Source organism: Colletotrichum spaethianum (assembly GCF_022836535.1).
Source record: "Colletotrichum spaethianum MAFF 239500 DNA, contig24, whole genome shotgun sequence".
Lineage (NCBI taxonomy): Eukaryota > Fungi > Ascomycota > Sordariomycetes > Glomerellales > Glomerellaceae > Colletotrichum > Colletotrichum spaethianum.
In genome coordinates, this window is record NW_026054794.1 from 547,587 (window position 1) to 574,744 (window position 27,158).

At 53.3% G+C, this 27,158-nt stretch overlaps 8 protein-coding genes across 8 annotated transcripts; 5 read left to right on the forward strand and 3 right to left on the reverse strand.

The window, feature by feature from the left end:
• Window positions 1-1,435: 1,435 nt before the first annotated feature.
• Window positions 1,436-2,553, reverse strand: ColSpa_08802 (core trichothecene cluster (CTC) protein 14; the record flags this gene model as incomplete). Its single annotated transcript, XM_049275014.1, has 2 exons — window positions 1,436-2,312; window positions 2,369-2,553. The coding sequence occupies 2 exons, from the start codon at window positions 2,551-2,553 to the stop codon at window positions 1,436-1,438; spliced, it is 1,062 nt and encodes a 353-aa protein (XP_049130971.1).
• Window positions 2,554-3,265: 712 nt separating this feature from the next.
• ColSpa_08803 (chitotriosidase-1) lies at window positions 3,266-8,002 on the reverse strand (the record flags this gene model as incomplete). Its single annotated transcript, XM_049275015.1, has 4 exons — window positions 3,266-4,077; window positions 4,273-4,431; window positions 4,456-7,054; window positions 7,118-8,002. 4 exons carry the CDS (start codon window positions 8,000-8,002, stop codon window positions 3,266-3,268), a joined length of 4,455 nt encoding a protein of 1,484 aa, XP_049130972.1.
• Window positions 8,003-9,997: 1,995 nt separating this feature from the next.
• Window positions 9,998-10,648, forward strand: ColSpa_08804 (lysM domain-containing protein; the record flags this gene model as incomplete). The annotated part of the gene is made up of 1 exon (XM_049275016.1): window positions 9,998-10,648. One exon carries the CDS (start codon window positions 9,998-10,000, stop codon window positions 10,646-10,648), a length of 651 nt encoding a protein of 216 aa, XP_049130973.1.
• Window positions 10,649-11,063: 415 nt separating this feature from the next.
• Window positions 11,064-12,598, forward strand: ColSpa_08805 (lysM domain-containing protein; the record flags this gene model as incomplete). Its single annotated transcript, XM_049275017.1, has 4 exons — window positions 11,064-11,361; window positions 11,429-11,835; window positions 12,298-12,492; window positions 12,521-12,598. The coding sequence occupies 4 exons, from the start codon at window positions 11,064-11,066 to the stop codon at window positions 12,596-12,598; spliced, it is 978 nt and encodes a 325-aa protein (XP_049130974.1).
• Window positions 12,599-13,162: 564 nt separating this feature from the next.
• ColSpa_08806 (uncharacterized protein) lies at window positions 13,163-14,623 on the forward strand (the record flags this gene model as incomplete). Its single annotated transcript, XM_049275018.1, has 1 exon — window positions 13,163-14,623. One exon carries the CDS (start codon window positions 13,163-13,165, stop codon window positions 14,621-14,623), a length of 1,461 nt encoding a protein of 486 aa, XP_049130975.1.
• Window positions 14,624-16,817: 2,194 nt separating this feature from the next.
• ColSpa_08807 (uncharacterized protein) lies at window positions 16,818-17,770 on the forward strand (the record flags this gene model as incomplete). Its single annotated transcript, XM_049275019.1, has 2 exons — window positions 16,818-16,963; window positions 17,035-17,770. 2 exons carry the CDS (start codon window positions 16,818-16,820, stop codon window positions 17,768-17,770), a joined length of 882 nt encoding a protein of 293 aa, XP_049130976.1.
• Window positions 17,771-20,267: 2,497 nt separating this feature from the next.
• Window positions 20,268-21,081, forward strand: ColSpa_08808 (spherulin-1B; the record flags this gene model as incomplete). Its single annotated transcript, XM_049275020.1, has 2 exons — window positions 20,268-20,425; window positions 20,481-21,081. 2 exons carry the CDS (start codon window positions 20,268-20,270, stop codon window positions 21,079-21,081), a joined length of 759 nt encoding a protein of 252 aa, XP_049130977.1.
• An 891-nt stretch (window positions 21,082-21,972) lies between these two features.
• On the reverse strand, window positions 21,973-23,739 carry ColSpa_08809 (putative transporter; the record flags this gene model as incomplete). Its single annotated transcript, XM_049275021.1, has 5 exons — window positions 21,973-22,319; window positions 22,380-22,516; window positions 22,620-22,942; window positions 23,003-23,479; window positions 23,536-23,739. 5 exons carry the CDS (start codon window positions 23,737-23,739, stop codon window positions 21,973-21,975), a joined length of 1,488 nt encoding a protein of 495 aa, XP_049130978.1.
• Between the last annotated feature and the right edge of the window lie 3,419 nt (window positions 23,740-27,158).

A 27,158-nucleotide genomic window follows, 5' to 3' on the forward strand; every position in this document is an offset into this window, starting at 1 on the left:
GCATCATTATCATCAACATCTGAATCCGCGACGTCAGGCTCAACAGTCACATCTCAACTTTCCCTCGACCCTTCTAACGCGCCGAATCTGAGCTCTTTACCTTTGAGCAGTGTCGCCAATAGCCTAGCAAACAGTCCGTCAAGCAGCTCAGAACCAAGCCCCAGCACCGAGTCTAGTCAATCCAGCGACCGAAGAGTCACAATCGGCGCTGCTGTTGGTGCATCAGTCGGCGGACTGGCACTCGGAGTTTTGGGAGCCTGGTTGTTCATCTCTCTTCGTCGACGGAGGCGCCGCGCCAGAGAAGACACCATGTCCACGCACCCGCCTGTGCAGTACTACGACCTGGGACTACCCACCGATGGCTATGTTAGTCCGCCCCTCGCAACAATCAGATATATGAAGCGCCGAATGAGTGGAAGCCACCTCTGGTACAAGATCATCACGGCCCTCAAGAGCTTCCAGCATGGCAGCCAGAGCCTTGGAGGGGCTGATTCATGTCGCTGGTTTCTCCATATAAATAGATAATACCTCTTGTAGATTAAACACATCGTGTTGCTTCTAAAAACACCAGGAGCTCATTGACAGCCCTCACCGCAGCGAAAACCCCCGCCGCGACGAGCTGTTACCCATTCACCATGACTAGCCGTGAAAATCACCAGATCGCGTTTGCATCGAGACGTAGTTGTCGGCAAGAACATCATAGAGCATGGCCTAGGCCGAAATTATACCAACAGATTCGCCCCCAAAAAGACGCCTATAGAGAAAGCCTAGGGAGGCCTCATAAGGACATTCGGTCCATTATTGCAATCTTCCTAATGCGTCATAGCCGGGACGACCTGTAGCACCGAAATAGGGAGATCCCAGAGCAGATTCAGCAAAGGGCAATCGCCGGTGGGTATTAAAATTTATATTGACGTCCTTAGGCATCAGAGGATCGGTTCTTTGAGCCAAGCTATCTCCATAGGCACCGCAATTCTCGATACTGTGCCTACGGTAAGTCAGATACCTATGAAACCACTTCTTTTCTCATACTACAGGTGGTTTTGACTCATTCTAACATATCTCAACTCAACTGTTTTCTTCTCTGACGTCGTGGTGTTGATTGTTCACACAAGTTGCCTTCTGCATGGAAGCCGAGGCCACTTGATAGACGGCAAATATTTAAATCAACGGTCCAAAGGCAATGTTTTGAGTCACATCACAAAACCAGATCAACCCCAGAGTCATAAGAACTGATCAAAAATGTATAGTATATGCTTTGAATTATATGAGCAAGAAATAATATCTATTTCAAGCACCTCACGTTATTTATTGCTGCGACTATCCCGGGTAAGAACACAAGAAGCACTTCAATTACTTGTAAAAGCCCTTTACAAACTATGAATCTTAACGTAAATCTTAATATGTACGTTTCTACAGCTGTAGTCCTCTACATTCAAACCAGTAACGCATCAATCTTGGCTGTAATGTCCACCAGCGGCCATTCCGTCCTGTTCCCCGCCAACGTGCCGGCAACTTTGTCGTCCAAGAACCACTCTGACACAGCGTAGACACTACCGCCAGCCTGCAACGTCGTCACGCTGGCCGCGCCCTCGGTCGACGGCAAACCAGGCACCGTCCCCAGCACCTCTGCCGTGTTCCACGTACCATCCTGGGAGCGAAGCACCACCGTGCCTGCGCTGTTGTCCGAGACAAGAATCACAGTACCGTGATAGCGCGAGGGAATGGAAACGCCGTCGAGGGCCGTGCCGATGAGCTCTGCGCCAGTCAGCGGGACGCGAACCGGCGTCCCCTCGGGGGCCGAGATGTCGAAGCGGTACAGCTGACCGTCGGTGTTGTCCACGACCAGCAGCGACTTGCCGTCCGGCGAGGAGACGAGCCCCGAGAGGCCGTGTACCGTATGGTCAGGGGGCGTCTTCAAATACCAGTTGCTGGCGGTCTCGCCGTCGGCACTGACGCGCATGATGCTGCTAGGGAAGGTACCGAGGGCAAAGGTGGTGCCGTCAGCGGCGTGCGCAGTGTCCTGGAAGCCGCCGTACGCGCCGTCCGTAAGGGCAGTGATATTGCGCTGCCAGAGGACCTGGCGGGAGGCGAGGTCGTACTTGACGAGGAAGTTGTCGCCCGAGATATTCTGTCCGGCCGTGTCGAAGGCGGTGCCGGCGTCGATGATGATGGAGAGACGGTCCAGGGGATCACGGCGGACGCCACTGGCGTGCAGGAGCGGGTTGAAGCTCAGGCCTGGCACGGTGATAGTATCGACTATTGAGTTTGTGGAAGGATCCCAGACGGCCACAGTGGAGTTGTAGAGGACGCTGAGAAGAAATGAGCTTACACATCACGAGAAGCACAGCGGAGGCGGGTGATGTACCTTAGGTACGCGACACAACGCTTTGTGTCATAATCGGCGTTCTCGGGGTACAACTGAAAGGAAGAGATTGTCTTGTCACCCGAGACGGAACTGCAGGTTGTGTTGGCATGAGGCTTGGTTGGGCAAGCCAGACTGGCCGGCAAGGCCAGCAGGGCTGGCAAGACTACAGCGAGCGTGTTGATCATTCTGAGTGCAGGGAGGAGAAGAATGTACTTGAGTGCAGAGCCGAAGAAACTACATACTGTTGAGAGCAGGAAGGTGATGTATTTAAGAAGACAGCTCAGAGGATCTAGAGAACCTAACCCGCGCGCACCGATATAGACGCAGCCAAGAAGTATTACAAAGAGTGCGGGTCGTTGTTGGGGACCTCAGTAGCATTAGAGACACCTTTTAATCAAAATCCCGGCATAGAGCACCAGATTGTCTGACTCTTGTCCGAGTGTCTTTACAAGATATTTTGTGTCCCTGTAATTGTAGCCGTGCGATGCGCTACTGACTCAGGCACAAGCACCTTTCGAGGTTGACTCTCGGATGTAAAATGGTTCCCCGGATGCAAAATATCTTAGCGGCAACGAAATATTTCCGGCAATGCAACGCTGACTTATGTTTTGTTTATTGAAACAGCACTTGCTGACAAGGTTAAGCAAACAAACACGGGACGTAATGACTGGGTTAGTGGTTAGGTCGGCATTAGCCAGCGAAACCCTACATTGCATTTTTCTGGGTTTTACACCTCACTCTCAAAATCTTGTATAGCTAAACGATGGTCCAGTTGTTCGGGGTAGCTGTCAGAGACACGCTGACTCAGCCAGGGCGAGTAGAGTTCTAACAGTATGTATTGCCCATAGCAGGCGACCGCAACCAGTACAATTAGCTAGACGGTCACCGTGTCCAGTATCATGCGAACGGGTTCTCCCAAGAGTTGGGTTTATACCGCGTCCATTCCTCCCGGACCTTCTTGATCTTCTCCAGCAGCGTCTTGAGCGCCGCGTTCTCTTCGCCGGGCCGATCGGCCTGCTCCTCATTGTAGGTCGTCACGTACGCGTCCTCGAGGTTCTTGAGGTTGTCGTCCATGTACTTCACGGCCTTGTCTTTGGCGGTCTCGGCCTGCTGCTTCATGAACTTGTTCCACTTCCCCTCGAGGTCCTTCTTCTCCCACCGCCCCCAGGCCCGACCAGATTGCTGCCGGTCCCAGTTGGGCATCTTGTCCTCGTCGAGCTCCTTGAGCCGCGCCGCGACCCGCTCCTTCTCGGCTTTGAGACGGCTATTGATGGTCGTGTCCTGCATGTACTTGAGTGCCGTCATGACATCCTTGAGGTTCTTGACGGCGCGGGCCGGCTCCGACTGCATGTAACTGTTCATGGTTGCGTCGGCATTGATGGCGCTGCGTCCCCACATTCCCTCCTTGGCCGTGTTGACCCCCTTCTCCAGCAGCACGAACTCGCCGACGTGCGTGTTGTCATTGCTCGAATACACGGGCATGATGTGGTCGATGGGATCCCGAGTTACGCCGTCCATGGCAAACCTCGAAGCTTGGGGTACTGTCCGCCACAATTGGTTGATGGCCTGGCAGAAGCTCTGCTTGGTGTTAGGATCGGCGCCCGGCCGGAAGCTTGGGAATCCCCTAGGTCCGAACTCGTCGTTCATCTTGTCGAGGAAGATGGCAACCATCTGCAGCTCCAGGATGTGCTCGGTTGCATAGATGTCGCCTATGGGTGTGCGAGGGCTATTCACTGTACCGAAGCTAAAGTCGTTGCATGTGTCAGGCACCTTGTAATCATAGGTCAGGAGGTTGGTCACTTTCTGTCAAAGACATTGCGTTAGACAAACCATTGCAGGACTACCGTGCAAGATGCGGGAGAAAGGGGGATCTTACTGTGTTCAGCGTTGAGCTTGTATCGTACGGGGGGCCTTCAAGTTGTACGATTTGCAAAAGGTTACAGTGCGGCTGCTTTCAGTGCTGCGTCGGAGCAACCAGTGAAGTTCCTCTTCGGTTTCGTTTCCAGAGATTTCGGGCATGTCCCTTCGCTTCAAGGCGCCCTCTAGCTGGGAGCTTTCCCACCCTGAGATGGACGCGCAGGGCTTACCTGCGTCAGACGTCTCTGAGTTGGGACAGATGAGGCTTCCAACAGGAATGTGGAAGAACGGACCAATAGCCCGCTTCTCCAGCGATCGCTCGGCCAGTGCCCCGGTCTCGTTGAACGGATCGTAGCCGTCAAGACCTCGTCTAGTGGGACTTCCTGTCGATAGATCCGGACACGTCCCGCCCGGGTAGATGGTAAACTCGGCGGTTCCGGGCAATCGGTACTTGTCAGTGGTCCATTTGAACCCGTCGGCCTTGGCGTAGAGATCGACGCCCGCTTTCATGCCCCAGGTGAAGGGGCATGAAGCCTGGGTGCTGATGCCGGCCGCTACGTTGACTCCGAGCCAGCTGTCGGCCGTAACCTGAGCCGTGAGGGAACCGACGTCCCAGCGATCGTCAAAGTTCACGCCAAACTCGAGCGAGGCGATGAGGTGCGCCTTGGCGTCCCCCTGTGCCAGGACGCCCGCGTAGAAGGTCGGCGCCAGCAGCCCGTTCTTCTGCCCCGTGTCGCCGTACTCGGCCTTGTCCGGGTTCTCGGGCTCTATCTCCGCCGGGAGCCGGTAGTCGTACTCCCACGAGACGACATCGATGTTGGCCTCGAGAGTGGTGCTAATTGTGACCCCCGCCTCGATGCGGCCGCGCAGAACGAGCTGCGGGCCAATGGTCGCGATTCCGTGAATACGGATGCCGGCCCCTGGGAATGGGATAGGGTCGCCGATGGGGCGCTCCTCGGTGTCGTACTGGAAGCGGACCAGGGCCTCCAGCGTGAATGTGCAGGTGATCTCGCCGTTGTTGCTGAAGGTCAGGTACGAGTTGCTCAGGTCCAGGGGGAAGAGACTCGTAGCGATGAGGGAGAAGCCGAAGCTGGTGCCCACCTTGACGTGAGCCTGGGCCTGGGCGAGCAGATAGCCGTCGCGTCCGGGACAGCTCCATCGCTCCTCGACAATCTTGGCCGTGTAGACATCGTCGAGGTTGTGCTTGAATGTCTTCTTGATCTCGCCCTTTGTCATCATGCCGAGCCACTCGAGCACCGTCTCTCCGAACCAGCGCTTGTGGAATTCCTCCTTGTTCAGGCCGCCGAAGTGTGCGTCGTCACGAAACTCCTCCTCCAGCCAACGTTTGTGGCTGTGGCCGGTGTCCGCGAGGGACCGCTTGCGCTTCTTTTTGTCTGTTACCGCACCCGCCACGACCTCGTCCCAATACCCCGGCTCGTTGCTGTAGTCGATGCGAAGCTGTGTGTTGCCAAGATCGCGAGGCACGCGGTGGAAGTCATAGTCAAATGTTAGGTCATAGATGACAGGTTTGTGGTCTAGATTGGAAAGGTCTCGAGGCAGGATTTGGTGTTTCGACACCTTCATCTCCTTTGCGACAGCGTACTTGCCCGGCCCGCAACCCCGCGGCATCTGGAGGATTGTGCCGGGAACTCCGTGGCCCAAACCAATCTTGTGGCAGTTGCTATTATCGCTGACGTCTGTACAGACCATCTGTATCGTCTGTTCTACTTCTTCATCGGTGTTGGTGCAGTTGAACAAGGCCCAATGGGAGCCGTCGCGTTTGTCCAGCGACACTTGCAGCTCCTCGGGCGACGTCATGACCACGAAGCTAAAGGCTGTCTCATCCGGATCATCGCTATCGTCATCTGTATTCAGCTCATGGTCTGTATCAACGCTGTCGCCCGTGGGCGGACTGGGGAAGAGCTTGTCAAGGTCAACGGGCAAAAAGGGGGAGGCGCCATTGACCGGGTCGCAGCAGTAAACGCGGGTTCGTTCGACGCGCGGAAAGCAATCCTCGCCCTCGCCATATGGGCTGTCTGTGATCTGCACTGAGTGCGAGCCGATGGGGCAATGGTTGTCAAAGCAAGTGCCGGGCTCACCATACCACTTGCAGTTTTCAAACTCTTCGGCGTCGTCCTTGGGGCAGCAGTAGTATTTGAGCACGTCGATGCCGAAGAAGTCGGCGGCGTCTTCGATGGCATCCACAAGCATTTTTCCACGCAGGCCACCAAACGTCGACACGAGGTCGCCAATTAGCTGAAGAAAAGTGCCCGAGAAAGTCATGGCAACGTCGTCGTTGTTGCAGCTCTTCCCAACGCCCGCCCAGTAACACTGGTGGCCCTCGGCCACGGGGCTTTGGCAGCAGTAGACCTTGTTTCCATCTTCGCAGTACTTGCCATCACCCCAACGGTTTAGCTGCAATGCTACCTCGTTGTCGTGACAGTGGCCGTTGCACCACGGATCGTTGCCTCGCCACGTGCAGTCTTCTTTCTTCGGCGCACCCTCCATGGGGCAGCACAAGGTGCTGTCGGCTTCCTTGGAGTGGCGGGTGACAGGCTTCGCGCCACCGCACGGCTGCTTTTCGATGGAAAGCCAACCGGGTTTACATGATCCGCCGCAATCCGTCACGTAGCAGTCCGGCACCGTGGCATCTCCCCAAAATGCCTCTTTTTCGGCCTTCTTTGCGAACAGTTTGAGGTTTTTCGGGGCTACAACACCCTTCAGCGCATCGAGGTCCTGAGTGTCCTGGTCAATAGCCCAGATCAAAAGACCAGAAAGGCCCTGATCGTTGGCAAAATCAATCTTTTGCTTGAACGTATCGGCGTCATCCTAGGATGCGTATTAGCTTGGAATACAAACAGCCCACACACGAGAACGACTATATGGACTTACATAAGATACCCATTGGTCCTGATCCCAGTTAATCCACTTCACACCTGCCTTCTTGTCGTGATGCGGCGTAAGCTTCTTATCCTTGATGATTTGTTGGATCTCCCGATACGTGAGAGTTCCAGAATTGTCGCTACAAGGCCCCTTGTTAGCACCGCCCCTGAATCCACAGCCAGGACTGGTACACAGAGGATCAACGAGGGTAAAGCTACGACCGTAGAACCCAAGACCTAGGTTGAGTTTCTTGGCGGGGACGTCGTTCCTCCACAAGAGGTTGAGGGCCTCCTCGATCTCGGTAAGATTGGAGTGGGCAAAGATGTGGCTTCCGATGGGGTTAGTAGAGTCCCAAATGCCGTGGAGGTCATAGCTCATGACATTGACAAAATCGACATGGTCCACGGCCTTGAGGTCAAAGTGTCGAAGATACCAGTAGCTGGTAGGGATAGTGAAAGACACGATGTACTTCTTTGGCTGCTGCTTGTTCATGTCGTCTAGCTCTTTGAGGAACGTGACAAAGTTCTTGCCGTCGTCCGGCTTGCCGCCGCGATCACCGGCACCAGGATACTCCCAGTCGAAATCGACACCATCAAAGCCATGCTTGCGCATGAATCCAAATAGATTGCCGATGAAGAGCTTCCGGTTCGCAGCCGTACTGACCATATTACTGAAGACCGGCTGGGTGGCGGTGCCATTGTCATTGAAAGTCCAGCCGCCGAGCGCGACGATGGCCTGCAAGCCCGCGTTACCCTTCTTGATGTTGGTGAACTCGTCGAATAGTGAGCTGGGCAGGTCGTCCATAGGGGCCACCTTGAAGTCTCCAGGAGTAATGTAGGCAAAGCTGAAATAGGCATGCGTGAGGGCATCCACGGGGATGTCGCTGAACCCCATGCCTACGCACGATTTCTTGTGATTCCATGCCTCGTAGTAGCCAATGATTCGTTTCTGGACATCGCCATCCTTGTCCTTGGGACCGGGCTGGTCGCAATTACTCTGACAGCTGGTCTCTTCGTCGTCTGTGACTTTGCAGAAGTCGGCCGCCGTCCCACAGAATCCGAACTGTGAGCAGCACTAGAGACAATTGTACTGTCAAAATACATATTCACTTGTACAATGTGATAGAATGGTACTGACAACGTTCAGAGGGCACTTCTTCCCCGGCGTCTCCGCATAGCGGCCGCATTCCGCCTTTGCGTCACAGTTTGACCAGCACACGTCATTGGGACTGATGTTGTTCGTGCCACATGCTTTGGGCCCATAGTTGCACACACCGGTCTCCTTGGGACAACAAGCACCTGAGGAACACGATCAGCTTATGGATTGACTGTGCAAACAAGCGGCGAATCATATCCCATAACAGGAGACACGCCGTTCTCGAAGGCTCAAGGTCTTTCTCACCATTCCGACAGGGTCTCCCCTCGCCGCAAGTGTAATCGTCAGGAGCTTCTTGTCTAGCAGCTAGACTAGACCCGGCGCTATTGGCTGAGATACCAGGAGCAACACATACCGGCAGTTCTTGTTCGCTCCTGATCTTGGCCGAATAATCGAAAGGTCTACAACATGATGTTAGAAGACTACAACAAAAAGACTCAACAAGCGCTAAGAAATCGAGTATTGGATTCTACCAGCACATACGATATCAGATTTCGACAAAGGGGCTGTCCCGCGCCATCATCAACTGTGAGGTAAACGTGGTCTACGGGTATAGCAAGAGTGGCATGAAAGCAAAAAAACAGAGCCAGCAAAATGTATGAAGTTGCCATTGCAAGAATTGGAAATAGCTACATGTGCTGATTAGAGAATATGGGAGTGCTTGTAATAGCAGCGCGAGTATGAGTTATTCTAGCTGAGAAGTAAAAACCAGTTGAGCAGTGTTATCTAGTTCAATTTCCAATCCCGGAGATTGTTTCTGCTGCTCACTTCCCCTTTTGTTTTCTCATCTGACCTTCAAATGTGCCACGGATTTGCATCTTCTTGTCACGGAAGGATCATGGGTCGGTCCTTGGCACGCACTCATCGCTCTTGGCCATGCGAGGGGTGGCAGCCCAGGCTAGCCAATTCGAATCAAGCATCAACGATCCATAGCTGATTATGCCTTAGTCCATTTCTGATTGGTAACTGTATGTAAGGGGCGGGAGTGAGATTCGGGCCGCTTATACACTATTGATTGGTATCATCCTACAACGTCCAAGACAACCCTTCTAAGCCACCCCCACGTAGATATGGGCCTACCTTTAAATGATACCTTCACAAATCTACAGATCAACCTCAACCAATTTACGTATTATCATGGTACTATGAAAATACGAATCTGGTGTCATTAGGGTTCTAAAACTTGTTGGATTCATCTGTGCTATCCTCAAGTTTGCAGGCTTTCGTTTGAGTCGTCCGGATGGCCTTCATGTTGGCGAACCTCGAATTTGGGCTCATTTCAGCCATCTCATACCTCTTGACCTTACTCGCATCTACCCCTGCCTGTAGTGTCACAATCTTTCACTAGGCAGCTGCCAAGCCATTTTAAATTGCCTGCTTACCACAGGTTTTTGAACCTTCCAGTTGAAGCAGGCGCTGGGTACTACATGATTGCATATGGTGCGGGGAACAATGAGACCTGACAACTGAATGGGTGGTCAGAAAGGAAATGAGAACAACACCCTACATATACCAAGTAGGAAGTGTGTGAGGGGTTTGTAACATCGGGCTGTATATGTCTTGGGCGGTGAGACACAAGATAAATATAGTTGACAAATACGAACGACGAAGGTATGAAGTGCTGACTATCACTCAACCTGAAGCCTCTACTTCGTCGAGGGGTTCGAAGATAAGAAAGGAAACCCCAAGGTGTCTTCTGTATTGCCTTTGATACACTGAAAATTGTCGTTCAAGATGTCTTCCCCGTACCTTTTTAGCTGGTTGCTCGTCCACTACCTTCTCCAAGCCGTGGACGGCATCCAACTCTTCACTCCAGAAAGCGCACCGGCCGGTCTCTCCGGGCCCTGTGTAAGCGCATTAACGGCTGATGTTGCTTGTAGCCGGCCGGTCCCGCGATTTCGCTATGGCTACTTCTACTCAGAGTCGACGCTCAACAACTCGTGCACCTCCGAGTGCGAAAAGGCCCTCAGCGCATACGAGACCGCCATCGCGTCGTCGTGCGCAGACGACACTTGGGAGGGCTACGATGACGAGGGCGGGGCCCCGATCGTCTACATCCCTAGCCTCTTGCGGTACCAGTATTCTCTGACCTGTCTGAAGGAGAGTGGACGGTGGTGCAATGTCGTCACCGGCAGTGCAGCCACTGTTGACGATCCCGGAGACAGCCCCATACGGTTCACGGACATTGTCGCGAATGGCACCCAGGCAGACCCTTGTGACATGTGCTTCATCCTCTCCCTACGAATACAGGCCAGCGTCCCATTTTATGATGGACCGGCTATACTAAGCCAGTCCGTCTACCAATCCAAGACTTCGAGCTGCAAAGTTGAGGGGATGCCCATCACAACATCTTCATTGCCATTCTCCGTGTTAGTACTGCCCTAATTTATACTTTTCGTACCTAAGAGTACTGAAGACAACCACACAGATCTCCTTTGCCGGATCCAACACCAGCTCCATGTGCTGGGACCACGTACCAAATCCAGCCTGGGGATGATTGTCACAGCATCTCAACGGGCGAGGGGATTTCAACAGCTTGGTTGCTGACTGATAATCAGCTTCCGGCTTGGTGCAATGATTTCCCCACAACAGGCACTCTTTGTCTGCAGAACAAGTGCCGTGTCGCAACCGTGGAAAGCAATACAACCTGCAGCGCCATCGCAAAAGCAGCAAACACAACAGAAGTGCTTCTCAAAGCATGGAATCCAGTAAGTTTCGCCTCCTCCATCGATTCGGTGTCGAGGCGCCCACACTGATGAAACCGTAGGTTTTGAATGCCGGGTGTTACAATCTCGATAAGATGGTTGGCGATCAACTATGCGTGTCTCCGCCGGGGGATACGTACGTCGATCCCCCCGAGATCACCCTAGCGCCCACAACGGCTATAACACCAGCTCCGGTGCCCACCGATGTCGCCCAGGGCACCAACGAGCGGTGCGGTAAGTTCTATCAAGTGCAGCCGGATGAGTACTGCAACCTGCTGGTGGTGCGATTCAGCATCTCGCTGGCAGATTTCTTCTTCCTCAACCCCAGCCTTTACCAGAACTGCACGAACCTGTTTGCTTATGAAAGCTACTGTATCCAAGCTGTCGGTGATAGTAAGTGCTCCCCTTATTCTTCTTGCTCCATGAGCCGAAAATAACAGACAACCTCCCAAAATTATAGTCGATACATACTCAGGGAGACCGGGCTGGCGGCCCACCGACATTACCACCATTCCCTTCACCTCAGCTGTCCCTGAAACTCCGGCTAGCACCACGTCCAAAATTGTTAATTTACCGACGCAGCTCCCGCTTGCTCCCGGTACGCGTACAGACTGCTATCGTTACTTTGACGGGGCGGAATTCCAATCCGCCGGCGCCATTGCGGGAACGTCTTGGGTCAATCAATGCCAGCGAGTGGCTGATCTCTACGGGGTTTCGTACGCCGATTTGGCTCTGTGGAATGCCGATTTGGCCAATTATACAACGCCAGATTGCGCCTTTGACGCGAATCGAAGGTACTGTGGCAAACAGTACTTGGGGGAGCCTGTTCCTGAGGTTGCGGGCCCCAGTTATGAGTTTCCCATCAGGGTGAGTATCATACTCGTAAGCTGTAAATCCAGTCGTTTGTGGCTGATGTTGGAAATAGGAGGGTGCGATTGAGAAATGCATCGAGTTTGCTGATGTGCCCGATGGCTGGGGTTGGTAAGTAAACTTCTTATCGTCACAGTCAACATCATGAAGTTAGGTGTACGTTTTCACAATCTGGACCTTTCAACTAATCGTCCGGTAGCACCGATGTTCTTGAGATCTACGAACTAACACAGGCCCAATTCTACGCATACAATCCAGCAGTTGGTGATCAATGTCAAAACCTATGGCCTGGTGAGTAATACACAAGCTACATATCAGTAGATCCTCTCGGTGGAAGCTGCTCGAATAGTTAATCAATAGTTCCTGACTTGGGTGTTAGATATGGCATACTGCATTCGTGCGCCAGGCTATACTCCTCCAACTATTACTTCTGCGCCGCCGACAACCACCACGTCGCAGGCCGGGCCGCCGGGACCAACTCATTCGGGACAACCATCGAACTGCAATAAATGGCATCTCGTGGTAAGCGGCGACTCGTGCGGCTCCGTGGCAGCTGACTACGGCATCAGCACAGCGCAATTCTTCCAGTGGAACCCGGCCGTGTCGACGGACTGCGTGACGAACTTCTGGCTGGGGCAGGCGTATTGCGTGGGCGTGAGCTCTACAGCGGGAACGCCCACAGTCACGGCCCCACGACAACAACCACCGCCCCGGGCATCCCGTCACCTACTCAAGAAGGCAACGCCGTGGAAAATTGTAACAAGTACGCCCAAGCGGTGGCCGATGACACATGTAGTACCCTTGCAGGTCGCAACAATGTCTCGTTGCAGCAGTTGTATACGTGGAATAAGTTGTTGGGCAGCGACGGAAAGGGATGCGCGACGAATCTCTGGGCGACGTACTGGTATTGTGTGGGTGTTCGCGCAGAGAGTAGAGTACGACCGGCCGTTCAGTTACGGGCGGAGGAGGACGATCAGTTTAAGTATAGATAAGCTAAACCTAACATAGTTTAACATGATCCAGCGGCCCGTCCGGATAACCATAAGCGAAGTACCGTAGGTCAGCGGTATGGTACATACCGGTATGTATCCGTACTATGTAGTTCGTTGTGGATAACAGGTCCAATCAACAGATCGGCTGGCTCCACAATGTTAAACCGGTTTAAGCTTAGCTACATCATCCTCCTGCGAGGGGTCTGCCATATTGCTTTACCGCGTAAGTACATAAGTACTTATAAGCAGCCACTTACCGACCCAAGTGCTGTTGCATCTCAAACGCTCACCCAGCTTCACATCACTTCTTCTACATCACTTCGCCCAACGGAATGGAGCGCCTCCCGCAAGAAGTGGTGGCCAAAATAGCCGGATATCTTCCCGATCGGCACGAGGGAAAGCGGATTCGACCAGCGCTCGCTACATTGTCACGTTCCTGGCAGTCTGCCATTGAGCCCTTCACTTTCAAATCCCTCCACATTACGAGCGACGATCTTAAAAAATTCTATCCTGCCTTTGCGGGCTGTTGGACGCGTCGTCGTTTCCTCCGGGATCTTCACCTGGACATTGTCTTGCCGCGATACAGCGATGAAGACTGCGCCAAATATGAGACGGCAGACGACAGAGCTGCAAACAACGAAGTTTTAAGTCATCACACATCAGCTCTACTTCAAGAATTATCTCAGTGGCCCGCTGGTGGCAAGCTGAACCTTGTCATCGGTTTGTACTCGCCCATGGACGATGCTCATCGTGGTCCAGAGAAGTTCGATCACGATCATCACGAAGTTGCCCTGGGTAGGCGGCAGGATATCTTTAGCGAGCGATACAGATACTCGTATATTCGCTTTATCGACACATCTCTAGCTGTTGTTCCCTGTGTCACGTCGTTGTATGCGCATACCGGCCCACGATATCTGGACCCAGGCAGCCTGGTCGCACTGACGGCTGCGTTTCCCAATTTGGAGCGGATTAATTGGCCTTACGAGGATCCAGCCTATTTCTTAGCCCTGCGCCGCCAGCAGATTCAGGAGTTCGCCAGTGCAGTCGCTGATTTTCAACCACCGTCTACGTGCAAGACCCTGTTCATAAACATCAATTCGCCGTGGTACCCACACAAGGAGAGACTTCCCGATCTCAATTCCGGCGACGATTCGTTCTGTGGCGCACTGTGCGCCATGCTGAGCAGGAGCAATATCCAGCGCCTCGATTATGAAGGACCCATTGATCCGACGCTTTTCTGGCCCCAAGAATCCCACAAGACCGACGATACCTCCTCTTGGAAGTCCTTACACGAAATAGAAGTTCGCTTTGGTCTGGGAAGCCTCGCAGGCCAATGGTTCTTCAAGGGTCTGAACGATGACCGGTTTTACGATCAGAGCAGCGATGTCCCGCTGCCCCAGGACGCGGCAGGTCTCCTCCCACCCGGATACTATGACAGCGATGAGGAAAACGAGGAGGCGATAGCACTGGTCAAGGCGATGGAAATGCCCAATGACGAGGATGGGTTCGTCGTAGAGGGCTGCGAGTTTCGATGCTTCCCGCGAGATGAGGCCATCATCCCCCTGCTGACGGCCGTCGCGCGCCGGCTCTCCCATACGCCGTCGCTCCGGACCGTCTACCTGGAAACGACGCTTCCGCGGGATAAGGGGGTGTGGTTCTTTTCATTCCATATGCCGGGCGAGATGAGCGATTGGGACGAGTACGTGGATTGTGAGGGCTCAGCATGTGACGACCCTTGTCTCGCGCACGTGTGTTTCTGCACGCTGAAGACTGGCGGCCGGATGAAGGGGTAGTGACTATGCTCCGCGGGGTTGGTAAGGCTTGTCATGGGGAGGATGCTATTGTTACATTTCTTCCGTTCCTGTACTGATTTTACAATGCCACGCCTGACATAACGATCTTTGACGCCTTCCATGCTGTTAATACCGTCTTCACCAAAGATCGGGTTTGAAGTACGCGGCACGAGACTCTATGCTGTAAGACTGTGTGGAGCATTCATGGTTCTATATGACGCTAAACAGCTCTGAGGCATGACTCTTGGAAGATGTTTCCCGAGGCAGATCGCGGTATTAAAATAACTTATCTTACGGGCCTAATAAGGATACCTACACAGGTGGAAGGGTAAAGCGAGTGGCTATATCTACGGTATTAAAATAAGCCCATTTATTCAAGTTAAAGTTAGATGAAACAGGTAATTAACCATATTACCTAGAATCTACAGTTAGTTCCCTGGAATCAATAGTAAGGTCCCCGCCCTTTAATCAGCGCAAATTGTCTGGAATCAGAAAGAGTTTGTCCAGTTCACGAACCCTAAGTATAATGACGCCAGGTTCCCAATGTACCTTTCGAGAACAACAACCGAGAATATGGTTTTCTGCTGTAAGTTTAAAACATTGTGTGACGTTTCTCCAGGTTCGTTACAGATGACGGTCATTAACAGTCAAGAAAGGTTCTAGGGAGCAACGTATCGCATCAATAAGTCAGTAGTTTCTCTAGCTCCAGTCGGGGACTTTGCATGGGAAGCAAGGGTAAATTGGTCTGAGTATGGATGTGCAAATCGTGTAATCAAAAGAGAGGTTAGACGAGGTGCTGCCGCACATCTCAGTTTGTCAGGCTCTGGGTGCACAAGTTTTGCAAACTGGCCAGCTGCTTCTCAGCAACCTATTTTCGATATCTCATTATCCGAATGTTTCAAACGCCTTTAGCTTAACTGTTGCCTCCTGAGATGGCTGACCTCAGGATGACATACGTGGGATAATTGAAGCTGTACATCTCCACCTCAAGTTACCACTAGTGGTTACGGAAGTTGCGTTAAAAACATAGATGACCGTTTAGATCTCATGTTAGTACAAGCTTAATCAACTAGCGGCCAATGATAGCATATTAAGCGTCAACCCGCAGGTACAGAAATCAGGTACCATAAAATGTGATTAGTGCTTTGCCTATAAAAAAACATGCCCTTTTTTCTGGAGGTTGGTTTTAATCATTGAATTTTCCACTCCTGTTTATCCATCTCGTGTATCTTGACACTATGGTCAATTGGTGATGAATTGACTTACCCTTTTGGTGACTCTTTTGAGATCTAAAGCCGCCTGGGCTAAATGATAGACACCAAAAAACGGAATGAACGCTTGTGAAGGGTCCAGTCAGCATTGTCGCCGTCCGAGAAGGACCAGCAGAAACGGACCGGAAGAGTACTGGTACATGTAAGGTATCCACTCGTCTCGGGTGGGACACGTGGGACCGCCGTCCGGGGTATTTACTACACAGGTACGCACGTACCTTTGGCAGACCCACAGGTAACTAAAAATCCACAGAGGTGGGCTTCCTTGTCAATTACATGCCTTTCCTTACCTCAAATACCTTGTAAGCAAGAAGTCCAACACCGTTTTCATGGTGTAAACTTGACTCCTCCCATTCTCCCCGTCCAATCTAACTGCCTCCGTCCTCGCATTTCACAGTTACACGGCATCAATGGTCGGCATTAAGAAATGGATCAAAGCTAAGCTAAATCCTAATCCCAAGAGCAGCGGGAGAGGGCAGCAGATGATGCATGAGCAGCCAACGCATCAAAAGCCTTTGCCCTTTCTCCCTGAGAAACGCCCACGACAACTGACACCAGGACCACCTCATGAAGATGGGAATGAGCATACGGACTCTCAACGGCTGCTTCGGAGCTATGGGCTATTTAGCCGCACGCCCGTCGAAATACGCCGTCAGATCCTCCTCGAGGCGTTTGGCGAGCGGACGTTGCACGTGGATTTATCGTACGGCCACCCACTTGCGCGGAAACCACGAATTCCGAGCACATCCGAATCGAATACAAGCCTGGCCGCAGCCGCAGCGGCGCCGTCGCATCGCCACTGTGCCCTGGGCTCGGAATTGGTGCCAGATATCAACCGGCCCCAAGGGTGGCAGTGGTTCAGCTGCGTCTGTCATCGGCGTGCTGGGTATTCCGATTTTGAGATGGAGCAAAGATATGCCGCTATGGAGCTTTCCAAGTCGGTAGAGCCATGCGACGATGAGTGCCTGAAGGGCTCTGCATCAATGTGCAGCTGCACAGGTCGGTCGAGCAGTGCTGGGGCTGCGTGCTTTGTGGGAGCCATGGGATGGCTTTTGGCTTGTCGGCAGGCGTGAGTTCACAGCTCAAGATTCTCTCCGTGTCGCCTCTTGAGAAACCTGACTTGAAACTAATGTCGTACAGCTATGCCGACGGTATCGGCATCCTCTACAGCACCAACACTTTCCACATCTCAAGCCTGGAGTTGCAGCTTAACCTGCCACGCCTCCTGCCCCGTCATCATCTGGAAAGTGTCACGTCCCTCGAGCTCCTGTGGAAGCTGAATACTGTCGAAACAAGCAAGACCCCGGTCAAGGACCATGTCAAGTCCCTCTGGGACAGCGGTCCCAATCACCAGGATCAATCAAACTCCCCTTTACATGTCCTTTGTGCCACGATGCCACAGACGTTTCCGCGCGTCCGTAGGCTCTACATCTCGTTCCAAAGCTGGCTGGATCCGGGGTTTCCCAGAGGCGGCCCAGATGGTGATGTCATATCCGAGATAGACACCATCTTCCTTGGTCCCGTGGAGAATATGATGCGGACCTACTTAAGGCAACCTAGGCAGGTACCCGGCTATGGTAACATGGAACTAAATGTCGCCATCCAACGGGGTGCATGGCATGTCTTGCTGGCGAAATACCACAAGCTGCTAGGAGCCAAACTGAGACTCGAGTCGGTCGATGAGCTGTCGCGGGGCAGATTCTGGAAGGCGCTCGGCAGTGGCACTGGTGGCAATGCTGCCTCCGAAGAAAATGAGGATGATGAGTTTGGCTACTGGATCTGCGGCGGGTGGGAGGATATGAAATTGTTCGGGCACGATTACTGGACGATGACGAACTGGGGCGACAAATGGACCGGTACCAAGGATACGTATTGATGGAGGAAGGTTGACTCTGCAGCACACCCATACAGGGCCGCGCCAAAAGGTTCCTTCTTCATGCCTTGGTTCTGCGTTAGGTACCTAGCCAGCCCCAGAGGATCCCTTCTTCGTACTTCTAACTAAATTCAGCCGTCAGCCCAGGACCGGTCAGCGCCGCCACATGCCTTGTCATGATGTAGAATTCTTTAGGTATCGATATGTTCTCCCAAACTTCTTCGAGGCACTTTTCTTTGAGGGTGCGCTCTAAGGTTACAAAGTACGATTCTAAGCGGGCTGTATCCTTATCATTTGGAGGGGGCCCGTCACACCTAAAAATGAGACTATTCCTACTCACGCGGAAACTTAGCATTTTGACAAGTCAACGCAGAGATGGAAGAGCGGAGATGTTCTTGAATTTGTCGAGCAGGTCCACGTGATTTGCATATCGACGCCTTTCTATGAAGATCGAGTCTTTCCTTAACACGGGGATTCTGGCTGTTCATGGCTCCATGTGCCACCTTTCATGCTTGGGTTTGTTGGATCCTTCGACAAGAAAGTTGTTGAAGTCAAGACGGGATGGTGTTTTCCTTCCGGCGCAACAACAAAGGAACTCGCTGATAATAATCATTAAACCACCGAGAGCGCAGCAACAAGCACCAAATCGCCGGTCCAGGCTACAGTAAACACCGAATCTCATGCCGAGCAGGAAGCAAGTCGTTCCACTTTGTTAGCCGACTTCCGGAGGAATCAGTCTCTCATCTAGTGTTGGATGCGCTAGTCTCGGCAAAGACTTGCTCCGACCCAGCCCTGCGGCACTTGGTTCCGCTGACGTGGAATCCTTTCCTGTGGACGTCCGAGAGGCGGACCGCAGACCGACATATTGCGTCCGCTGCTGTTTGCACAAGCTGTGCGTGCTGGGCGGTGTGTTCATAGCCTGCACATGACTGGCTCAAATACCTACGCCTCGCCATGAGTTGCTGTGTGGTGATGTGGACGAATGGCATACAGAATGCTGACGACTATGGTAGTCAATCTCCCGCTGGCTCCGCCTCACGTCAGTTGGAAAGAGGGGTGCTGCAATTCTGTAGCTCTGCAAGTTGGTCATCCCCGCATCATTACCGATCGTGCTGATCAAGCTCGACTATTGTTGAGTCGGCGGAGGGTCCGGGATATTGTTTGTGCACCGTTCAAACTCTCCTGGTCGAGTCAAGAAGTAGGCGGCCGTAGTTTGCCAGTGGGCACAATGCCAGATGAATAGACCACGATTGCGTCTCTGTTGCGGTCTCGGAGTACCACTGTCGTGGCTGCGCCAAGTTGGCGTGGGAATCGTGCTAGTGACAGCATCCGCGTAGCCGATTAAGCGCCGTATAACAGAGGCCTCAAAGGTCAACGAGACAGGCACCCGCCCAACGTTGGGTTCTAGCGCGCCTCCACGTGGCCGTCATAGGTCTCGGAGTGTTACTGATCCGCGAGGCGTAGATCAAGGATTGGCCGGGTTGCGACCCTGTTACTCACAGCTAGCGATCCCTTGTCCGGCCCGGGCGCAGGGGTGGAGGAAACAAAAAAGAACAGTCGCGTGCGGCGTGGGTTGGGGGTATTGTCGCTGTGTGTTGGAACGAAATAGGTAGTACAACATGCGCCTAATTTGTTTTCGCCGTCATTATTTTTAGGCGGCAGAGTGCCAAAGAAACAAAAACAAGCGCCGATGGTTGCTTGCACTGCCCGCCAAAGGCCGGGCATGGCAGTCTCCGAGAAGCTGGAGGGCCAATCAAGCGCCGGGCGGAGACAGGGGTTCGTGGGAGGTGCGCTCCCCACCAAGCCTCATTAGGCCAAGGGCCGCAGGAAACATTCATTCCTTCCCACCTCCAAGCCAATCTGGACGAAACGAACAATGGCTGGGCCTATCAACGACCTCGAACCGTTCAAGACTGCGGCCTGGCAAGGGGTTCTCGAAGACCAGTGACGCAGAGCTAGTGCTGACGGGAGCCCGGCTGCACCAGGTCTTGCCTGTCTGCCCAAGCAACTCATTTCGGACGACACAATACCCGGAGACGAATCTCGTTAGCAGTGCACGCCTGCCACGGCATCTCGCAGTGCCCAGTCATGGCTTGGATGAGATGGCGGCCGTCCGCTGGCTGTCCTGTCTAAACCATTGACCTGCACTCAGCCCCCACGCAGTCCACGACTTGTGTTGGTCGACGATGCATGGCTTGGGTTGAAGAAATCCAAAATAGCCTACTCACACATCTGCACCATCCCGGCATCCATCCCATCCCCCGTGGATGGATGCAGCCCTCTTTGAGTATATATCAATGCCTCGCATCCCGCTTTGATGATGTCTTCCTTTTTGCATCTCATCACACAGCAAGCACACAAGACCTAGTCTATAGTTTCCTATCGTCTCTCGTCTCTTTTCGTCTTTTCATTTCCTTACGTCTCTGTCTCGGGATCTCCATCAACATCAGCGTACCTCCTTGCCTCGTAAGCAATAATCATCCAACAAAAATCAGACAAGATGCACTTCAGTCCTGCCGCCGCCGCCACCATCTTGGCCTTTGCCTCTTCGGCTCTCGCCGCGCCCTACAGCAGCACCCGCACCGAGCAGGCTCCCGCTTCCACTTCCACTCCCGCTCCCGCGCTGTCTCTGACCCAACAACTCTTCCTCGCCGACACGTGAGTCTACTAGCACGTACTCTTGGACCCGAGAACCCCACTGACAGACCCACAGCGCCGCCGACCGCTTCAAGCTCCTCCCTGACGACAAGCAGTTCGTCTTCGACTTCAACCAGCCCCAGGCCAACCCCGGCAAAGGTGGCGAGCTCATCGCCGCGAACCGCAAGACCTTCCCAGCCCTCGTCGGCACTGGCTCCGCGATGGCATTGGGCCGTATTGGTCCATGTGGTATGAACACTCTGCACGTCCACCCGCGTTCCGCCGAGCTCCAGATCGTGGTTGAGGGTCGCCTCATCACCGAGATGACCCCCGAGAACGGCGTCGTCCTGGCCGCGGACGGCAAGACCCGCCGCGTCATCCGCACCGAGCTGGGCCCCTACCAGATGACGCCCTTCTACCAGGGCTCCATCCACAGCCAGTTCAACCCGGACTGCGACGACGCCGTCTTCGTCGCGAGCTTCGCCGCCGAGGACTTTGGCACGGGCCAGGTCGCCGACAGCACCTTTGCCTTCAGCGACGACTTGATCGCCGCTACCTTTGGGCAGAGCATTGCCGGCGAGGACATTGACCGCGTCCGCAAGGCCATTCCCGCCAGCATTGCTCTCGGCGTTGACGAGTGCCTGAAGAAGTGCAACATCAAGAAGCGCTCCCTGTAAGAAGACATGTGCGAGGCAGTGCATAGAGTACCAAGTCGGTAATAGATGGGGGAGGGGGCTTGTTGATGGATTATGATTTGCATAGCACGGCGTTTCTTTTTTGGTGGGTGGGTATCTTGTTTGAATTGGTTCATGGCATGGGTATAGGCTTTGCATCCGCGTTCTTGTTTGGTCTTTCTCTTCACCTTCACTCTTCTACCTGCCCGGCATGTCGTGGCATGCTGGATGAGGACAGAAGCAGCCTTCAAAGAAATCACCCCGTACATACGCAATAAAACCCCCCCAAGACTCACTTTGGAGGCAAAGGCATCGTGTTCCTCGGTATTTTCAGTGATCACAGTATAGGGGATATTCACTTACATTATCTATGCGGCCTCATATGTTACCTGACTAACATGGCCCCACTGTTACAAAACTTTCTAGTTTTGCTTTCCTACTTTACTCCAAGCTCGAGGCTGTGATACAGTCAAGGCTCTAACAGTTGAGAATGTCTGTCATGGGTTGACACTCCAGATGCACGGCAGGACGGGCACAAATGGTCCGGCTCAGAAGAATGGAAGATCACAAATGGTCAAATGCGAACTGCCTATGACCCAGTCCACAGTCATCGGTGCTCGAAACATTGAGCTGATAGTCTGGCCGCGTTTAGGTGTTCAGAAAATCCGCCTTTCGACTATGTTCACAGTTTGGGCTATGAGAATCATCCTTCAGCAAAGCAGTGAGCTGCAGAACATAGTTCCCTCCGAATAAGACGCAACATGAGATGCCGAATACTGAGCGCGCGCCACGTATAAATCTTATATAGTTTCATTTTGTGTAGCTTCCACCACACCTCATTCTCTCAACCCATTACTATCTCTGACCGCGGCTCTCCCCGCGCGTCCCACTGCTCTAGTAAATGTATCTAAAACCAGCAGCCCTCTTCTCCTGTTTCAAGTCAACGGGGAGCTTCTCGCCGCTCTCTGCCAAGACCGCCGCGTCCAGCTCCGCCCTCTCCAGCTTTTTGTTCTCCCACTTGTGCAGGTACCGCAGCACCAGCGCGAGCACGGCGACCAGGACACAGATGGCCGTGTTGGCGCTGCCGCCGGGGATGTACTGCGGGCCCGTGCTGCTGGGGTACAGGTAGCTGCCGTAGATGGTCGCCGTGTTGCCGATCATGTTGGCGATGGCGATGCAGGCGGACCTCTTGACGAGGGGGCGGGGGAAGGAGTTTGCTACCCATGACACAATGATTTGGTCTACGAGTTCGCTGGGTCAGCGAGTGGATTCGAAGATGAAAGAGGAAAGTGAGAGCTTACATGCAGAGATGGCGCCCATAGGCATGAGGAACATGGCAAAGTAGCGGGCTCCGACGTTGGTCGATCCCGTGGCGATGGCGTTGCCAACGGCCGAAAGGAGTGTGAGGCAAACAATGTGGAGCGAACGGTCCTTTGTCCTTGCCGAAGACCAGGTAACGCAAAGTGAGATGAGAAACGTCGCGGCCTGTGGTTTCAAGTCAGCCGAGTTCAAAGTACAACACGATGCCCATTTCAACTTACCCACGCGGGAGCAGTGAGCCATAGCTGGTAATCTTGCCGTACCCCAGCGTGCCGACGATGGTCGGAAAGAAGTACTGGAACGTCTGCGATATCAAACTGACGTGCTGCATCAGGACGAAGATGTACAGGCGGTAGTCGCGCACCGCCATCTTGACGCCGTCCATGATGCCCTGCTCGCCGTACGTGTCGGCCTCTTGGATGTCTTCGATCAGACGCCAGGCGGCGTACGCGCGCTCCTCGTTCGTCAGCCACTTTGTCGTGTGGGGGTAGTCGGGCAGAATCCACATGGCGACGAGGGCGAATGCAATGGCTACTACGCCTTCCTGCTCAAGATGTCAGTGACGAAGACGCCGCGTGTGGTTTGGAAAAGGGGCGGGACGCACAATGATGAAAAGCCATCGCCATCCCGCGATCCCCAGGTCTCCCTCCAGCCCGCTAAGGATGCCTGCGCCAAGCAGGCCGCCAAACATGTTCGCCAGCGCATTCCCGGCGTAAAGATATGCGATCCGGCGGGTCAGCTCGGCGCGCGTGTACCACGAGCTCATGAGGAACACGGCGCCGGGGAAGAACGGCGCCTCGACGAAGCCGAGGAAGAAGCGGATCACGATGAGATGCGTAAAGTTGTCCGCCGCGGCGTTGCATGTCGACACGACGCCCCACAGGCAGCACGATGCCGCGAGGTAAAAGGACGGCTTGACGCGCGTCAGGAGCAGGTTCGAGGGGAGCTGCATGAGGAGGTAGCCGACGAAGAAGATGGAGGTTGCGAGATTGAAGTCGGTGCCCGTCATGCCCAGGTCTCGTTCGAGTGTTCCCTGACGGGCCTGGGCGAGGTTGGAGCGGTCGAGGAAGTTGAGGAGGTACTGGGCTCTTTGATTAGACTGTTTGCTTCGGAGAGGGAAATTGGAGGCATTCTCACCATGACTACGAGCGTCGGCATGAGACGCCGGTCCACGCGCTTCAAGAGGGTCTTGTCCATGTTCTTGTGCCATGCCTCGTCTTGGCTGGTGAAGTGCTGCGCCCATTCCACAGGAGTTGGGTTCGAGGCCGTGGGCTTGAGGCTGGCGGTGTCGCCCTTGACAACGTTCTCGTCCTGTTCGATGCTTGGCTTAGTGGTGTCCATCTCGACGGTGAGCCCCTTTTGCGGGTAGTAGGACAAGGTGTAGGATGTGATGATGAGCGAGGAACGACCTGGATGAGCTTCCCTATGAAAAGAGCTCGGGGATACCCTCTTGTATAAAAAGGTTCCGCTTCCCCATGGGGAAGAAGGCGGGGATGGAAAATGAGGGGAAGCTGTCGCATGGCTTCAAGCTTCGGAAAATGGACTACCGAAGGCTCTGATACGCACGCTACGACAGCAGAGCGGCATTCTCGCCGATCTCGAACGTGGGGTTGTTGGGGTTATGACAACATCGCATGCAGGTAGGGTGCAGATCCGAGCGACGCCTCGAGACTCCAATTCGTCGACGCAACCTCGGACGATACTTATCTCCACGTTGGCGATCGGCACGAATGCCGTACGGTTCTGTCCGTGAGCCGTTCATCCTAAAGGTGGCGTCGTTTGTCTCAACGGACTTGGATCTGATGTGCGCACCAATTGGGAAATGTCATGGTCAGTGCCTGGTGGTTGGCTGAAGTCAATCTCCCAAGCCGGCTCTTGCAGAGACATTGGAGATTTCGAGCCAAGATTTTCATCTCCAATTCCTCGGCATGCCTATTTCGGAACTTCATGTAGGTACCCGGGGGTGTCGACCTCTCGAAGAGACGTGCAACGATGTGAGGTCAGGGATTAAATCTGCGCATGCCTTTTTGGCCACTTATATGAACTAGTCAACGTCTGGTTGTGACTATATTCGCGGCATTGCTGTCAAAACCTCTTCCTAACCGAGGAAGCGCTATCTACTCGGGACTCATGCATCGAAGACGGAAGGCGCGGTATCAAGTTTCACAATCAATAAAAAGACGAGTCATATGTAGGTAGAGTCACATATGGTTTGCATTGAGATTTCCAGCAGACAGACAGTCTCGGTCTGGAGCATATTTAACTCGATTGGACTCACGGATCAGCTTGGCAGCCAGGCTGGGCATCGCCTCTTCTTAAAACAATCTTTGACGATTCTTTGACGGCTGCGTGTGTTGAGACGAGCTAAAGCTGAAGAATATTAGCCGGCCCAGCAAAACGGCATGTCTCATGTATAAAGAGGCGTGTGCTGCCTTTGCGAATCTTGAGTGGTGCAGTCGGATCACAAGGAATGTAACGTCGACGTTTTCATGCAGTCGCACCAGTCATAGCCACCGGCTGATTTCGCGGGTTGGTTACATAGTGTGCCTTCCCGCTGGCCTTGATTAGTGTCTTGATAGCTCATCATGCTAATGATGGAGTTGTCATCCTGAACAACATACAGCGTCTCAACACCTGGTCGAAAGCCAACTATGCCCTACGTTCATCATTTTGGAACCCGCCGCTTTTTCATGATACACATGAATATTGTTCTTTCTCTGCAACGTTACAAGCAGAGAGAGAGAAGTGAAGGGTCAATGATAACGAGGCGATTCCCGCAGGACTCCATTCGAGAACTACTAGAGCCAGGTGCATCGCCTTTCCAGCGCCGCTTCATACAGAAACAAAAAATCCCGAGACCGTAGCTGGCTTCCTACCACAAAGTCCAGTTATGCGCCACAGCCTTCTGCCACGGCTCGTTCGTCACGTTCTCCATCTTGGAGTGCGCGTCCATCGACATCCTGCTGCCCGTCTCCTCGAGCGTCAGCACGTCGGTCTCGGCGACCGACTGGACTTGCTCCCCAGGCTCATTACCATAGGATCTCAGCAACGTGTCCCACTCGTCCTGGGTGATGGCATCAAACAGCACACGACGCACCTTCTGCCCGTCCGTTGGACATGTCGGCCCTTCGATGATGTAAAGAAGGCCATGGTGGATGTCTGTCCCCCCATTGCGATAACTTGGAACCAGGCCAGGTAGCGACGCCTCCCCGTCGGATCTTCTCTTCGTCTCTTCCTTGTCCCAATCTTCGTTGTCTGCGGGCAGGGCGCTGCCTGCTTCCACCTGCGGCGTATAGTCGCCCCGCACGGCCTTCTCGCGGCGGTAGTGCGCGATGCAGTCGTCTCAGGAACCGCCGGAGAGGAAGTACAGCTCCAAACGGAAGTTGACCGGGCTCCTGCCCCAAATGGTCCTCGCCAGGGCGTCTGTGTCGACCACGACTGGCGATGCTGTGTCATGCGTGAAGTAGACAGAGAAACTGTAGAGAGGGGGCAGAAAGGGACGGGAGTCTTGCGCCAGAAAAAAGATGTGGGCTGGGTTATCTGCGTGGTCTATTATGGGCATCGTGTTATACTTCAGGCTGCGAATGCGACCAGCACGGCCCATACCGCCACGGCCTAGGAAGGGATTGCCGCCTCCGAGAGTTGTCATGATTGGCAAGGGTCGTTCAAGGGGAGGTAGGTTGCCAAGAGTCGAATGCAATAGTAACCAAGTTGGGCTGGGTTAGGTAGAGTAAACAAGAGTTGCTGCATAGGAGGCAAGTCGACCACATGGCCTCGAGTCAGCAAGGGCTCTACCAGATCAACCTGCACCCGGCGGGTAATTGAGAGGTAAACGCAGCAAGGGGGAAACAACTCTGCTTCTTCTAATTTGGGAGACCTTTTTATTGGTGGATCAAGCACAGCATAGCCGTCTCGTTCCCTGTTGCCTCAAATAGGCAGCAGACTGGCGCTACAGGATGGGCTAACGCAGTTAATATGCTACAGTAGAAGAAGAGAAGGGTTCTCTGCTTTCTACATACAATTTGCAAGTTGATTTTCAAAATATACCGTCTCAAACATGTCCAAAGTTTCAAGGCTCTTCTTCGAATCATAGCTTGCTTAAGGTAGCGCTGTAAAATGTCGATCCGTCTTACAAAGACACCAAATTAAGCACCGCGTCAGTTGGCCTTACCCCAGCGAATCTCAGAACAATTTGTAATAGTCAACGATAAAGTAGTACCATGCTCAAAAAATGGAAAAAACAAGTCAGGTCACCACAAATAGGAAATTTAGCCTTATGCTTGGTAGAACACGCATCTTGGCGTAATGAGCCAACCACTATCCAGCAGTCTAATCAATACCGCAAGAAGGGAATCAAAGCAGACAGCAATGCTTCTCCCTCAAAAACAACTAAGAAATACGCGCACTAGACGTCTGTAAAGAGACTCTGATACAGAAAGTTTAACCAACCCAGAAGTTTATCTAGCAGTCGTCTTGCACCGCGACATGAGGTTCTTAGATAAACTAGTCGGCAATACAGACGAAGGCACAGAGAATATAAGACTTACCAAGCATAAAACTGCTCCAGGGTAATGTCAGCTTCCTCGCTAACAGACCAGCAACCATGAACCGCTGTCAAAAGAACACAAGCATCCCCCAGTGGATGGTAATGGTTGGTCTATCCGCGTTATCAAGACAACAAAGTCGGCGCTTGTCTCTTACTGATGATGTTGGAGTTGCCTTCTTACGTGCCCCGAGATAAGGTCGAGCTTGGCTGATAT